Source organism: Borostomias antarcticus (assembly GCF_949987555.1).
Source record: "Borostomias antarcticus genome assembly, chromosome: 17".
Classification (NCBI taxonomy): Eukaryota; Metazoa; Chordata; class Actinopteri; order Stomiiformes; family Stomiidae; genus Borostomias; species Borostomias antarcticus.
This window is the reverse complement of record NC_140250.1, coordinates 17436571-17451283: the sequence shown is the minus strand read 5'-3', so window position 1 is coordinate 17451283 and position 14713 is coordinate 17436571. Positions and strand designations below refer to the sequence as shown.

The 14713-nt window shown below is 40.1% G+C and overlaps 1 protein-coding gene across 1 annotated transcript; it reads left to right on the top strand.

Moving 5' to 3' along the window:
- Window positions 1-3450: 3450 nt before the first annotated feature.
- calcrla (calcitonin receptor-like a) lies at window positions 3451-14224 on the top strand (the record flags this gene model as incomplete). Its single annotated transcript, XM_084452034.1, has 12 exons — window positions 3451-3480; window positions 3932-4085; window positions 5470-5580; window positions 7106-7218; window positions 7914-8005; window positions 8150-8276; window positions 8666-8819; window positions 8961-9021; window positions 9230-9296; window positions 11377-11595; window positions 13207-13248; window positions 14006-14224. The coding sequence occupies 12 exons, from the start codon at window positions 3451-3453 to the stop codon at window positions 14222-14224; spliced, it is 1389 nt and encodes a 462-aa protein (XP_084308160.1).
- Between the last annotated feature and the right edge of the window lie 489 nt (window positions 14225-14713).

Sequence of the window (14713 nt, the reverse complement as noted above, 5' to 3'; positions counted from 1 at the left end):
CAAGATTTGGCAAGACTTGGTAACGCTTCAGAATAACACTGGTTAATAAACTATTTATGAAGCATCTGTTCATAATCTGCTCATTCTTTACATATCATTTTTACAACATGTATACATGTTAGTGAGCTATTTATAAATGAGTAGTTATGTATTTATAAACAGGTTTCAAATTATTTTCTAATGGTTTATAAGATAATTTAAAGGCTATGTGATAAGGGTCTGGTCACATTTAATAAGTAATTTATGAATGACTAATCAACTAGTTTTAAATGATTTATATAAGGTATGTGATAATGTTCTGCTCACCATTCATGGGTCATTATGAAGAACCTTAATGCATTGTGAATTCATAAATATTAGCACTTGTAGTAATACCTCAGTTGATGCTTAATACAGTTCTTCAGAAACCATTTATTAATCATTAGTAAAGTGTTTTGCAATGATTGAGCTGAAGCAGACAATCTATAATTTAGATATTTATAAATGAGCCATTACTCAGGGATATACTATAGAAACCATTTACTAATCATGGCGGTTGTTTTTTTCAGTGCTTGATCTTTAGCGGGTGTGACCAATTTGAACTTGTCTGTGTTGTGTATTGTTATTGCCAAGGGGTGGATTGGAACCCCGGTCTCCCATGTGACAGACGTCGTTCTAGCCAGCTGCACCACCAAAAAGCTTATACAAATCATTAGTAAATAATTTACAACTGGTTGATTAGTCATTTATAAATGATTTATTGAATGTGAGCAGATATTACATACCTTACACATGATCTTATAAATCATTAGAGCCATTTGAAACATGTTTATAAATACATAACTACTAATTTATAAATAGCCCACTAACATGTAACATGTTCTATATTGTCATCAATGTATATCCTCAGCATCAGTTTGCAAACAGAGCCCTGTGCTCTCTCTCTCTCTGCCAGATACAAGTGGGGGACTTGGCAGAAAAAGGTGCTTGTGTGTGACAGTACAGCTGATCTCTTCCAGTCTGTTTCCAATTTGCACATTGCCATAATGTTTTACAATCCCGGTCCCAGCATTCCCCCTGGGGTAATGGCTTGTTAATTCCCAGCAGATTTCGAGAGGGAGGCTGTGAGTTCTGCTGGCTTTAAAGTCTGTGATAGTACTGTAACATTCTGTTAGACTCGAATTAACATTAAGTTGGACTGAGGTAACCCTCCATCTCCTGATGTCAGAGAGAAGTTAGGACATAGACTAGATATGATTTTGGGTACATTTTAACCTCAGTTTTTCTCTATGCACACTGTCATTAATTTTTTCATCTTGTCACTTAGAATGTATAAAGGTAACCAAATACCGAGCCTATTTAACATGGGGATTAGGCAATAGGTTTTCTTTATACTGTAGATATCACTACATTCCCTTGATGGCATGGGATGATTATTGGACTAAATGTAATAAATGACTCCAATTTCCTCAATTTTAGCTAAAGAGCTGTAATGTTTCCTCTCAAATGAATTTCATCCTCAGGCTGCCAGTGGCATACAGTCAGTCAATTACATTCCAGTCAAATTGAATTAGACATCGAAATGCCCCACTCCTTACGGCGATAATGGGACGTTTTTATTTATTTATTTATTCAACTTTGAATTGATCTCATCTAGGCTACTGTGACTTTAACCCCAGCTAGTATTGTACAGTATGTCACAGTATAACATGAAATGAATGGAGCTGCAAAGTCTAAGATGCAGTCATGGTTAAACACCATGTTCGATTTGGCTATTTAAGCTAATGGTATCAGGCTACTTTAGACATACTGCCAATAAACCACACATGCTTCGGCAAACGTGTCAACCTTGCTTGTAACCAGATTGATTATGGTTACAAGTGCAGAAAACTAGACCCCAGTTCCAGAGGCCTACAGTACGTGTGCCAACATCACACCCATCCCGATGTGCCTTCTCTCCTCACTTATCAATCAATCAATCAATCAATCAAAGCTTTATTTGTATAGCGCATTTCATACCCAGAGGCAACACAATGCGCTACACTTAGGCTTTGTGCATCCTTTAGCGCTTAAGTCAACCTGCTTATTCGCAGTAGACAATCTGAAGGGTTGTGCACGTATGCTCGTTCGCTGTAAATGATGGTGACAGCTAATCACAGCCCACAGTTGCACCGAAGAGGCCGCGCTCCGCGCTCGTAAACAAGCTCTGGCGGGGAGGACTAGTGAACGTGCGTCCCTCGGTCTCATTAGAGTACATTGGATTCAGGCGGAAAGCACAAAAAAAAGCCATAATATTCAAGTGGCTCAGTTGATGTTGTTGTTTTTGCTAGTGAGAAGGGTTTACTGACATGACCTCTCTCTCTTTACAGATCAATCTCTGGTCAGTATGGGACTCTTCATTCCCAGAAAGAAGATGGATGGTGTGGGTCGGTGTTGGATGGTGCCCCTTCTAATGCTAAGCATATCTGCAAAGGTCGGATTTACTGTAGAATTTACAGGGTTTGCATCCGCACTGCACACTTGTACACAGACACCCACACACAGACGTGTACAAATTCAAATTCACACATACAGAAAGTACACAAAGATTACATTTGCTTACACTACACACATGTTGTACACGCATACTCTCACACCGCCACACACAAATTCTTATTGTATGACTATAAAATCTCTCGAATATTTTTCTCTAGGAGAGAGCGAAGGTCTCATATGGGTAGTTTACAGATATTTTTTCCATCTCCACAATTGTAAAAAAATCAGTATGCCCCACCTTGTGGTGCTGCACCCTGTCAGTGGCTCTGCTTGTTGACCATAAATGAAACAAATACATATGAAACAATATCATTCATGGCTAGCTGGCTGCTATCAAAATCAAGTCTGCCAATAGTTTTGTTTGCTAGGGCTTGTTGTTTGCTGCTAGGAATATCGGATAATATCCCGGGGTGGGAAACTAGCTGAAAGCAAAGGTAATGGACACTACCCATTTAACTTATGGTTCCAAACCCATGTTAAGTATTCAATGTCATTGCTGTTCCTCCGAAGGAATCGTCAGGGAATATTATCACCATTTGAAATTCCGCTGCAATGTGATGTGAACTACTTTTCTTGGCGGAGTTCACTCAAATAGATATAAAAGGGACGGAAATAGTCTCTATTTATCCCATAATGTTTACCGATGATGTAACCATTATATTAAAGCAACAACTCGCTTGTTTATTACGGCTGCACCTCGTGCCTATGACTGCAGCACAACCCGGGGTATATTGCTGATATAACACCCTCTCATGCATTATTGCTTCATTATAAACGGATGGAGGCTCACTTCAGTCAGTAACCCTGCACATCCACTAATCAGTATTGTATGGTTTAAGCTTCTAAGCTTAAGTACAGTAGCTGTAGTGTATCATGTTTGTACATTGAAGCAACTCATGAGAGGGTGAGCAATATCAGCAATATACCACGAGTTGTATGCCGTGCCTTCACAGAGTGCCCAAACACGTGGGTCCACAAGCCGCCCAAACACGGCTGCCTATTCAACTCCATTCATTGTCAATGGGGGGGGGTCTTGAAACGACCATACAGTATCTCAACATGGGAAGGTCACAGAGACACAGGGTTTTGGACTGGCATAAAGCTCTCGATCTGACAACCAAATATATCCTGCTATGAAATGCACCACCTCTGTGTACCATTTCTAGTTGTATTTGTGTTAAGTCGCATTGTTGTGGATTTATTGGCCACCATACTTTGGTCTTTGAATTACTTGGGAGCACAAATCTCTGTAGACCCATATGCAGTACATGCTTTATTAAGCCATTCAAGCTGCAACATCCCTATTGTTCTCTCCTATGGAAATGTTCCCTTGTTGAAATGCTCTTAGTTTGGTCCTATCATGCATTCTGTTCACTCGTGTGAAGTTACATAGCATGTTCTCTGTTCTTAACTGCAGCTCTATGTGGAGGCGAGCCCAGAGGTGAACGACACCCAACAGCAACATCCACAGAATGTCTACCATGACATTGGAGTCACCAGGAACAAGATAGTCACGGCACAGTTTGAGTGCTACCAGAAGATTATGAAGGATAGCCACCAGAATAGACAAGGTAGGGTGCCCACAAACTTTGTTGTAGTGCAAGTCAACAAGTCCACCCTCCATTAATTCACGTCATTTGGACACTGAACATCTGTTTACTAAACCAAGGCTGGAAGTTGCCAAGTTGGCATCAAAGATTTGTACTGAAGGTACCCCCTTTGAAACCTGCAGTAGGCACTTTGGTGGATGGCTAGATCTGTTGGTTAGTGGTTTGAATGAATGACTTGAAGACATTTGCCAAAATCAATCCATCATATAATAGGACTGTAGTCAAAAACTAGCCTTTTAGTGAATTCAGACACATTTAAGTGTGTTTATAAGTGCATTTAACCATAAAGCTCCATATTTACAGTTGTGTTACTGTTTTGTAATCTCAGTGTCTTCTGACTTTACTTTAACTGGTTACTACTGTTATTACCTGAGTGACACGCTGTGCATATCGGAGGGTGGATCAGAGCCTTTTTTTCCCCCTCCGATGTCCGATCCAGCATTCTGGACCAGTATCGGCCTGATAACCGATGCCGTGGATCGGATCAAGACATCCCTAGCCTTGTGTGTAATTAGCATTGCTGTCACACTGGTTTTCAATATTGTTGTTAGTTTTTCCCTTATTTTTATACATAGGCATGTGCTTTTTTAAAACAAATGTATTCATTTTTGGAGAGGTTTGCTTGATGTGTGCACTTGTTACCATTGGCAATACCGTATTGACCCAAATATAAGACAACCCTGATTATAAGATGACCCCCCCGTCCGTTTTTCACTGTCGTAGTTTTCGCGTTTGAAAATACATGGGAGTGAACAAGCTTATGGCTGACTGTGGTGCTCTGTTAGTTGTGAGTGACGTTGGCTGGCTTCAGTCAGGAGGGGAACGGGCTATTTGGTGCCACCAATTAGATTTACTAAAAGTAAGCTGGATCGTCTAAACAGTCTACTCAGAAAGATAATACAGTGACATTTATTACCTATTAGAACTCATGCCCCCGGGATGCAGCATTCAGTCGAAGTGTGCATGCCCAACGTTGTGCTTAAACAACACAGTAGTAGCAAATTATTCCGGCGTCTATGGATATCATGCATTTTTTAGCTCAATGATATTGGTGCGAAAGAGGTGAGAAAACCGAAGCGAAACATGACGGAGGAAGCCAGAAAAAGAAAAAGACAATCTGATAACTTTACGGCAGTACGACAGTGCTGTGGGGGCGCAGTTCAGAGAAAACCGGAGAAAACGCTATGTATTGCTTTAAATAGAAATAAAATCATACATGGAAAAGTGGGGGAAAGGCATTCCCCTGCATCCAACGCCCACTACACCCCTGAATCTAACCATAGTAATTTCATTACCTCTTCTTTACCTGAATGTTTTTTTTTCTCTGTTGTATCCTATGATTCAGAGCCCATGTGTAACAGGACCTGGGATGGATGGCTGTGTTGGGAAGACACCAAGGCAGGCTACACCTCAGAGCAGCACTGCCCAGACTACTTTCAAGACTTTGACCCCTCAGGTAAGACCCCCAGAACCCACTTACTGTATGTGCTACTACCTTAGTCCACACACAGTCACATGGCAGTCACTTGTCACAAGTGCATAATAAAGGGTTAATTCATCTTAATAAGACACTGTTCTCACTTTAGATCAGGTACCTGCAAAATGCATAGTAATGTGCATACTACATGCATCATTAATGACTAACAAATATGTGTAAGAAACAAAGGCTTTTAAACATTCTTATAAAAAAAAAATGTATGTCTTAGAATCAATAAACAATAAACATGTTTATAATGCTATTATTAACACTTACAAATGTCATATGATAATAATAATAATAATACATTATTTGTACAGCACCTATAGAAATAAATGCAGCTCAAAGTGCTTTACAACAGAATTTACATGCACGGAGTACTTCACATAAAAATAGACATTAAATGAACAAAAAGCAGGAAAAATAAGATGGAAGATAAAACACAATAAAATATAAAGGTAAAATCAAGTAAAATACAACAATCTTGGATAACACCAAGAGAAACTGGATTTTACCTCAGGTATAATCCAGGATGGCAATTTCCCCAGATTTTTAAACAGCATTTCTCTTTTTGTTTTAGGGACGATCAGTAGGATTTCAGTTTTGTCCTTCTTTAAGATGTTATTGCTCATCCATTTAGTTATTGCTGGAAGACAAATAGTAATGGAATGTATAGCTGCAGCATCATTTGGTTCAGCAGAGATGTATAGTTGTATGTCATCCACATAACTACTGTATGGAAACATGCATTGTGCTCTCTAATGATATCCCCGAGTGGCAGCATGTATAGTGAGAATAGTAATGGACCAAGGCAGCTCCCTTGTGCAACCCCAAAGCAGGTGTCATGTTTCTCAGACACATTCGCCAAGCCTGACATAGAACTTTCTCCCTTTGATGTTATGAACCAGTTTAACACAGTCAGAGAAACCAACCAGCCTTTCAAGACGATTGATTAGGATATCATGGTCAATCATGTCAAATGCTGCACTTAGGTCTAATAGGACAAGAATTGAGACCTTATTTCAGTTCAGTCTGAGGTTACTGATTATTTTAGTAAGAGCAGTTTCAGTTCTGTGGTATGTCCTAAAACCTAATTGAAGTTTATCCATGATATATTATTTTCTTTGAGAAAGGAGTTTATTTGTTCTGAAACTATCTTTTCAAGTATCTTACTAATGAATGGGAGGTTGGATATCAGCCTGAAGTTGTTCAGTGCATTAACACCTTGGTTTTTTTTAATAGTGGTGTTACAACATCTGTTTTGAAGGCATGTGGGAAGATGCCTGTTTGGAGAGACATATTTATGATGATGCCTGAATAGGAAAGGTCTATTCTCTCATCAGGCAAAATGAAATGCGTAAATGTTTTCTGTAATGCATGCTATTATAATACTATATTTCAATGAGTTAGATTTTTCAGAGCTGGTTTTTAAGAAACCATGAAGAAGAAAAACTAAATGTGAAGACTGGCCCCTCTCACAAGTATGTAATTTTTGTCCCCACAGAAATGGTGACAAAGATTTGCACTGAGAGTGGAAATTGGTTTCTGCATCCCGTGAGCAACAGAACATGGACTAACTTTACCAGGTGCAACGAACACACCAAGGAAGGCAGAGTGGTATGTTATGATCTATGAAGGCCCCTATATTTGTTTTGATACTACAGAAATATGTTTCAGGCCTAATGGTAAATGCAATTGAATTGTGATGGTTTAACATTATGTATATATAATAAACAAAACAAAAATATGTACTACTACTAATAATAATAATAATATTATTATTAATAATAATAATAAGAGCAATAATAATAATGAATGTAATGTTTAGATAAGTTAGTTTTTTTGTGCACATGTGGGCCAAATGCATGACCATCAGTGCAGGAGGTTGCAGAACCTGCCATCAGGATAATCAGATCTGACTGTAGCTCAAATGTATGCTTTTTAAATTGTATATAGTGAAAAAAAAAAACGCATACATTTTTAGCTATGTTTTAAAAAATATGTCTCTTTCTCTACACATCCATGAGGTATATCGGATAGGTTGTCAGACAGTAGTTTGCCAGGTGTACTCAAAGATGGCTCCTGGCAGTTGGTGCATCACTCACTTAAAAAAGCTGCAGTGCAAGCATGTGATAAATCAATTGATTAAGATCTGTAGATTAGAACCTTACATTTCATGGGCCTCCTGGTATTCAATTAATTTAATTATGGGTCGTCTGTATGGGCAGTTTTTTATAGATTCTTAAGCACTTGTCCATGCTATTCCAGCACAATGAAAGGCTTATCATGTTCATTAAATTATTGTTCTCCAGACAGCGATGAACTTGTTCTACTTGGCTCTCATCGGCCACGGACTGTCATTAACCTCCTTGTTCATATCCCTGGGAATCTTCTTCCACTTCAAGTAAGCATAAACAGACCCGCCCAACAACAGAAACGATTCTGTTCTTGTTCTTTAATTAGATCTGGACAGCTGATATATTTTAACATGTGTTTATTTTTATAACAGTACAATGACCATATCCTCTTGTTTTTTTCTGATTTCTAGGAGTTTAAGTTGTCAAAGAATCACTCTCCACAAAAATCTCTTCTTCTCGTTCGTCTTGAACTCTGTCATCACCATAATTTGGTTGACGGCTGTGGCGAACAACCAAGAGCTGGTCCAGAGAAACCCAGTGAGTGCTTTAGTGAATTGAGAAATATGTCCCACTCGGTACATGCGTCTTTATAATGGTCTTGTAATGTTGAATCAGACTTGCGAAAAGCTCTCCAGACACTATTGTAGGATTATTGCGTTACCGTCTTAAGTGTCTAAATAGTTCAAATATTTTTCTTTGGCCTTTTAGAGACTTTGTGACACTGCTTTTGAAAACCCTATACAGCTTCTGGAAAACATATTAAAAGCTGTTGGGTACATGGTACATTTAAGGAAGTAAAATGAGACCAATGGCTTTAAGTAAAGTCTTACCATCAATATCTTATCTTAATATCATACATAGTTTGATGTATGTCCAAATGCACCCAGGTGGCAGTCTTGATTGGTCTCTATTACCTTTTTTTCCAGACAAGTTGTAAAGTGTCCCTGTTCATCCACCTGTACCTGTTTGGGTGCAATTACTTTTGGATGCTGTGTGAAGGGATATACCTGCACACCCTCATCGTAGTGGCTGTTTTTGCTGAAAAGCAACACTTAATGTGGTACTATCTTCTTGGATGGGGTGAGAATAACCGTTTTCCTCTCATTTAAGCTGATTGATTTAATAATCATAATCATTCACCAAATATATATATATATATATATATATATATATATATATATATAAATATTTTTCTATGATGGATTCTTATTTCTTTTTCAGGCTTCCCTCTTATTCCAGCCTCAATACATGCCATTGCCCGCAGTTACTACTACAATGATAAGTGAGTCCTTGTCCTATATATTGAGCCATTTTATAACTTGAAAGCTATAAAACCCTTTACTTACAGATACAATCACCTGTCTGAGCATTTCATCAAGCTATTTTACAATCCTATTTTTATGAATCGGTTTCTTTAATTTGACTTCACCATAACAGAAGGTGTAAACCAGAATGGCTAATTCCACTCTTATCCACTCTCTGTCCTACAGTTGTTGGATAAGCTCAAATACATCACTGCTTTACATCATCCATGGGCCCATCTGTGCTGCTCTAATGGTAAGCCCCTTGCTATCATGTTTTGTAGAGAAATGCAATATGAAAGGTATTTTACTAATTCCACAATGGTGGTACTGTATAATCAAATCAAATCAAAGCTTTATTTGTATAGCGCATTTCATACCCAGAGGCAACACAATGCGCTTTACAGAGAACAAGGGAGGTGGGTATACGACCCACCCCTACATATTCCAGAGGGAAGAAAAAAAACAGTAATCAAATAATGATGAGTACCTGGTATTTATTCAAAATACTATCATGACATTCGGTCTTACTTTGTTGTAAGTACAGTAGGACCCCAGTTATCCGAACCCAACGGGACCGAAGGTCGTTCGTATCTCTGAAATGTCCGGATGACTGAAACTTATGTTAAAATGCACCAAATTCAATAGGTGGTATACTTGTTTCATATAGACTCATAATAGACCAATAAATACCCTTAATTACATGTGAAAATGCATCAAAATTGCAATCAAATAGCCAATTAAACTCATATAGCCTAGCCTATAATAGGTCTATAGTAGCCTATAATAAAAAAAACAAATGCATGCTTTGATCAAATACAGTACTTTATTCTCAAATGAGGCCCACGCTGTATCGATAGGCTACTGTATTCGCAGAACAAAATGGTATAACCTAAAAACAACCCAACAACAATTAGAGCAAATGATAATCAAGAAATAAATAAATGAAATGACAGACAAGTTGTCGTGTCTTGGCTATTGTAGCCTAAAAGAAAGTCTCTAAAACAACCGATGTAGGCTATATATAACGTGGCCTAGGCTGAAGGCTATTATTTAACAAATACAGTAGGCGTAGTACTGTATAGGCTAATCTACGTGCTCACAACACGTCTGTGTTCCTGAAGTCCATTAACTGGGAACGAAAAATGTCTCGATGCTACTCTGCTTCAGGTTGCTGACACGCTTTCTGGCTACCAAGGAATGCAGCTCTCGCGCAGCAGACTCGTTTGCGTTTTGCGCTCGACATTAGAGTAACAAAGAAATGAAACCTGACAGTAGGCTACAGCCTACAGGCAACATGTAGGTCTACATACAGTTCTGTTTTTATTCACAGTAGGATACAGTAGGCAACTGTAATGAAAATCCCACCAGTAACCAGATAGCAGGCTAAAAAAAAAGAAACGTATTTTAAGCCTGTCCGGTAGACCGGGAGGTTCGGATCTCTGAAGTTCGGATGAGTGGGGTCCTACTGTAATTTCAAAAGGCCTTAAAAGTAGTGTCACTTGAATTAATCCCTTGCTTATGTGTATTTCTTTTCTCCATGGATGCAAGGTAAATATTGTAATGGGGGAAAAAAGCTATTCACTTAAAATGGGCTGTAAACACTTTGGTGTTTGGTGGGAAAGCAGGGAAACATTGTTTTTAACGTGCAGTCTGGCCTCAATAGTTGGTCCCTCTGAGGGTTTGAAACATTTCGACCGACCCAGAAGTTGCCTGGGGTCTAAACATTGTTGCTGTGGTCTACGAATTGGACTGAGATAATTGAAGAGAAAACCATCCAATTGAAGGCCCCCTTTTGCAGTCCAGTTACAACTTGTTTGTCAACCTGCACTGCTGACTGTAGCATCTCATATGGTGAACGCATAAGAAAACAAATCAGAAGAAATTGTTTAAGCCTAGTTTAAGCCTTGGTCAAAACCCATGTCAATGGAGATTAAATTGAGATTTTCCACAGAAAGGGTTTCTTAGCCCTAAATTAGGCTTAATCTTTGTCTGAGAAACCGGCCACAATGTGTATGTAATGTGTAATATGTATGTATGTATGTATGTACATACGCTCTTACTTGGTTCTGATGGCTTGTGTAGTAGTTGGAGAGACATTCTAGCGGCAAGTACTGTTCTTTCCATCTTATCTTCCCTTCCTTGAAGGATAACATTTCAAAGTATCCAACAGCCTACAGTAGGACTGTGGGCTTTCTTCCTACAGTATAAGGGCCACATAATGTATTCAATTCCTTTTAAGATATTAGTAAGGTTCGGATTATAGCACCTCCTAAATTTTCCATTGTCATATTGAATGTAAACCAATTATTTCTCCTTCTTGGCTCCCCTTGTAGGTCAACCTGTTCTTCCTGCTCAACATTGTGCGCGTGCTCATCACCAAACTGAAGGTGACCCACCAGGCTGAGTCCAGTCTCTACATGAAAGCAGTCAGGGCCACCCTCATCCTGGTCCCTCTCCTGGGGATCCAGTATGTCCTTCTGCCCTACAAGCCTGCAGGACGGGTTGCCTCCGAAATCTATGACTATATCATGCACATCCTAATGCATTATCAGGTAAGATTCTATTAGGGATGTCAAGGTGTGGATTTTATCCCACCGACTAATAAACCCATGACAACACCGGTTTTACCGGTAGCACCGTCTAGCCGACGATAAGAGAGCGCTTACTTTAATCTTTAACGTTAGACCTTTGCATTACGTTGAACTGCACTGTTGTGTACAACTAGAATGGGTGAGAGAATAGGCTGCTAGAATAAGCTAGCCAGCTATCTTATGGCAACAGCCACTCCTCGGTGGCTAGGTTAGCTGTTAACGTTAGCTAGGGTAGCTAGCCATGAGAGGCTCCCATAACCTCCCCCTCTCCTCCCCCTACTCTCTTCACGTGAATTGAAACTGAAATGTGATTCCTCTAGACTCCTCTGCTCTGTGGTGTGTGTGTCAGAGGGACAGATCACAGACACTTGTTTGAGTTTGATGAGTGGGCGCTGATATGCGAAAATTAACTAAATAAAGTAAACGACGGTGGGGACAGAAAACAACAGTGTGGCAGTGTTAAAGGAGTAGTAAAGGGAAAAATCATGTTTAGCCCTGTTTTAAGGTTACTTATGATCATATACAATGGTTCAGACTGTATCAAAAAGTTGACAAAACTAGCACTTTTGAGAAAGTCGGATAATTGCTCTACCACCGTTTTGGTCACTTGAATCTCAAAAGTGCTAGTTTTGTCAACTTTTTGATACAGTCTGAACCATTGTATATGATCATAAGTAACCTTAAAACAGGGCTAAACATGATTTTTCCCTTTACTACTCCTTTAAAGTATAGACGGTTATGCCCGAACACCGAGTAACACCAGTAACGCTGACAACCGTGACAAGCCTAGACTCTACACATGCTTAGTTCAACTGCAAATGTCAACAAGCTACATATTTCAACTACCTTTCAACTACAATACCAGGCAGTGGCCGTACTCTTGATTGAGATTTGTCGTTTTTTCCTGAATGCTTTTGGAGCCCAAATCCCTTGTCCTGACATTTCTCCAATCTAGGTACATTTTAAATTGATCAATACTTTGGAGAAAGTCATCCCTGTTCAGGATCAAGACACACTGTGTTTTGAGTAACATTTTGAAGCTGCTCATTATCCGTGGTTAATTACCTCAGTCGTCCAAGCAACTGTCACATTGTCAGCCAACGTTATTATTTTGACCTTTCAACCCCTCCCTGTTTGTCTCATGGCCTGTGGAAGAATGGCAGGAAGGAAAGCATCTGTCGTTTTGTGGACTGAGGGGATGGCTGAATGTTGGCTGAATATTAGCTGTACAGGTTGACCCAATGGGGCCCGTCAGCTGAATCAGCTCAATAAATCACCCATTACAAGAGAACACACTCTCACTTTGTCTCAGCATTGTTTCTCCCTCTTGCTCTCTCTCTCTCTCTTCCCTCTCTCTCTTCTCTCTCTTCCCTCTCTCTCTCTCTTCCCTCTCTCTCTCTCTTCCCTCTCTCTCTCTCTCCCTCTCTCTCTCTCTCTCTTTCCTCTCTCTCTTCCCTCTCTCGCTCTCTCTCTCTCTCTCTCTCTCTCTCTCGCTCTCTCTCTCAGGTTGTCAGAATTTAAAGTAATGTGTTTATTGACGGTGAGTACTTACAGTTGTGTCTTTTTTTTCAGGGACTGTTGGTGGCCACTATTTTCTGCTTTTTCAACGGGGAGGTAAGATTAGAAACTGTTTTCTATTCTCCTTAACTTCTCTGGACACACACTCTCCACTGTGTGATCAAATTGGGGCAAAATTAGGCAACTTCCTCTGTCTATCCCATGGGCATTTAACAGGGGTGGATCTTTCAAGTATTGCATGAGAGCCTGTGGTTCTCCAGGGGCTTCGCTACAGACTACAGATCGTTAAGGCTACTGGCAAACGTCCGCGGAGAGTATGCAGATCGCCGTCGGACATGCTTCAAAGGGATCTGTACCGAATTAGTCCTTTGTGTTTGGACAGAGCTCATGTGCAGGCATGGTGGACGGTAGACTGGACATACTGCATCAAGCAGCGCTTTCCCACCAGAAAGCCCCCAGTACTTTTCCCCTGGGGGAAAATCCCCTAGAACTCCCTATCCCACCTAGATATGCAATCTGTCTATGGGGGAAACTTATTTTGTGCAGTGAATTTAAACATGCCGTCGTTGAAATAAAACTTTGCCTGTAGGCTCTCTACTCAAATGTTCAGCGTAGCTGCCCCACCCACAAAGTACTAGCCCCCCGGCAGGGAGCAGTACTACTTCACAAGCGTGAGCTTTTTGGGGGGTTTTGACTGGAAATCTTTTTTTTTTCTTCTTTTTTTCCCTTTTCCTTTTTCAATCAAAGCCAATGGTTTATGAATCCAATGCACTTCTGAGACGAAACTAAATCCAACAGGTAGCCCATAATTCCGCATATGTAATTGACAGATAATCGGTATTCATCTCGACAGGTGCAAGGGGTTCTGAGGAGGCACTGGAACCAGTACCGTATCCAGTTCGGGAGCACTGTGACCCACTCGGACGCGCTCCGGTCAGCCTCCTACACGGCCTCGTCCATCACTGATGTCCAGGGCTGCTATACTATCGACAGCCACACAGAACAATTGAACGGCAAAAGCTGCCACGACATTGACACCTCCAATTTGAATTCGGACAGCCCCTTTGCCTGATGATGCAAATCCCCTCGCTGAGCAACCTTCCCCCCATACTGTTGCTGTGTATGCACTAAGGGGGGAAATGGAATGAAGATAAACAAAGCCGATTAGCTTCTTTTATACACAGTGAAAAAATGTTTTGCTATATGTCACTGAAATGGGCACTTTGTGTTGTCGGCAAATCACTGTCTGTTACTCTTTGCGGTTACTCTGTCGCCAGTGTCGGAAGCTGCTTTACTGCTTTTCAGTAGTAGTTTCAAGGAGCCCCATGTATATATTCCAGTTGTTTATGTTAATGTAGCCAAATAGTAAATAGTCTTTTCCAGTTTATTGTCCCCCACCAGATTAAATCAAGGGGGGGATATTAATTTGACCCCTGTGCATTAGAGTGTGAGGCGTGCATGCGTTCGTGCCTTCCTCACACGTACCAGAGTCCAAGGTGGGGTGGTCGCCATAATTCATTTTTCCCATTGCCAAGTACTTTTTGCTTAAAAAAAAGTACAT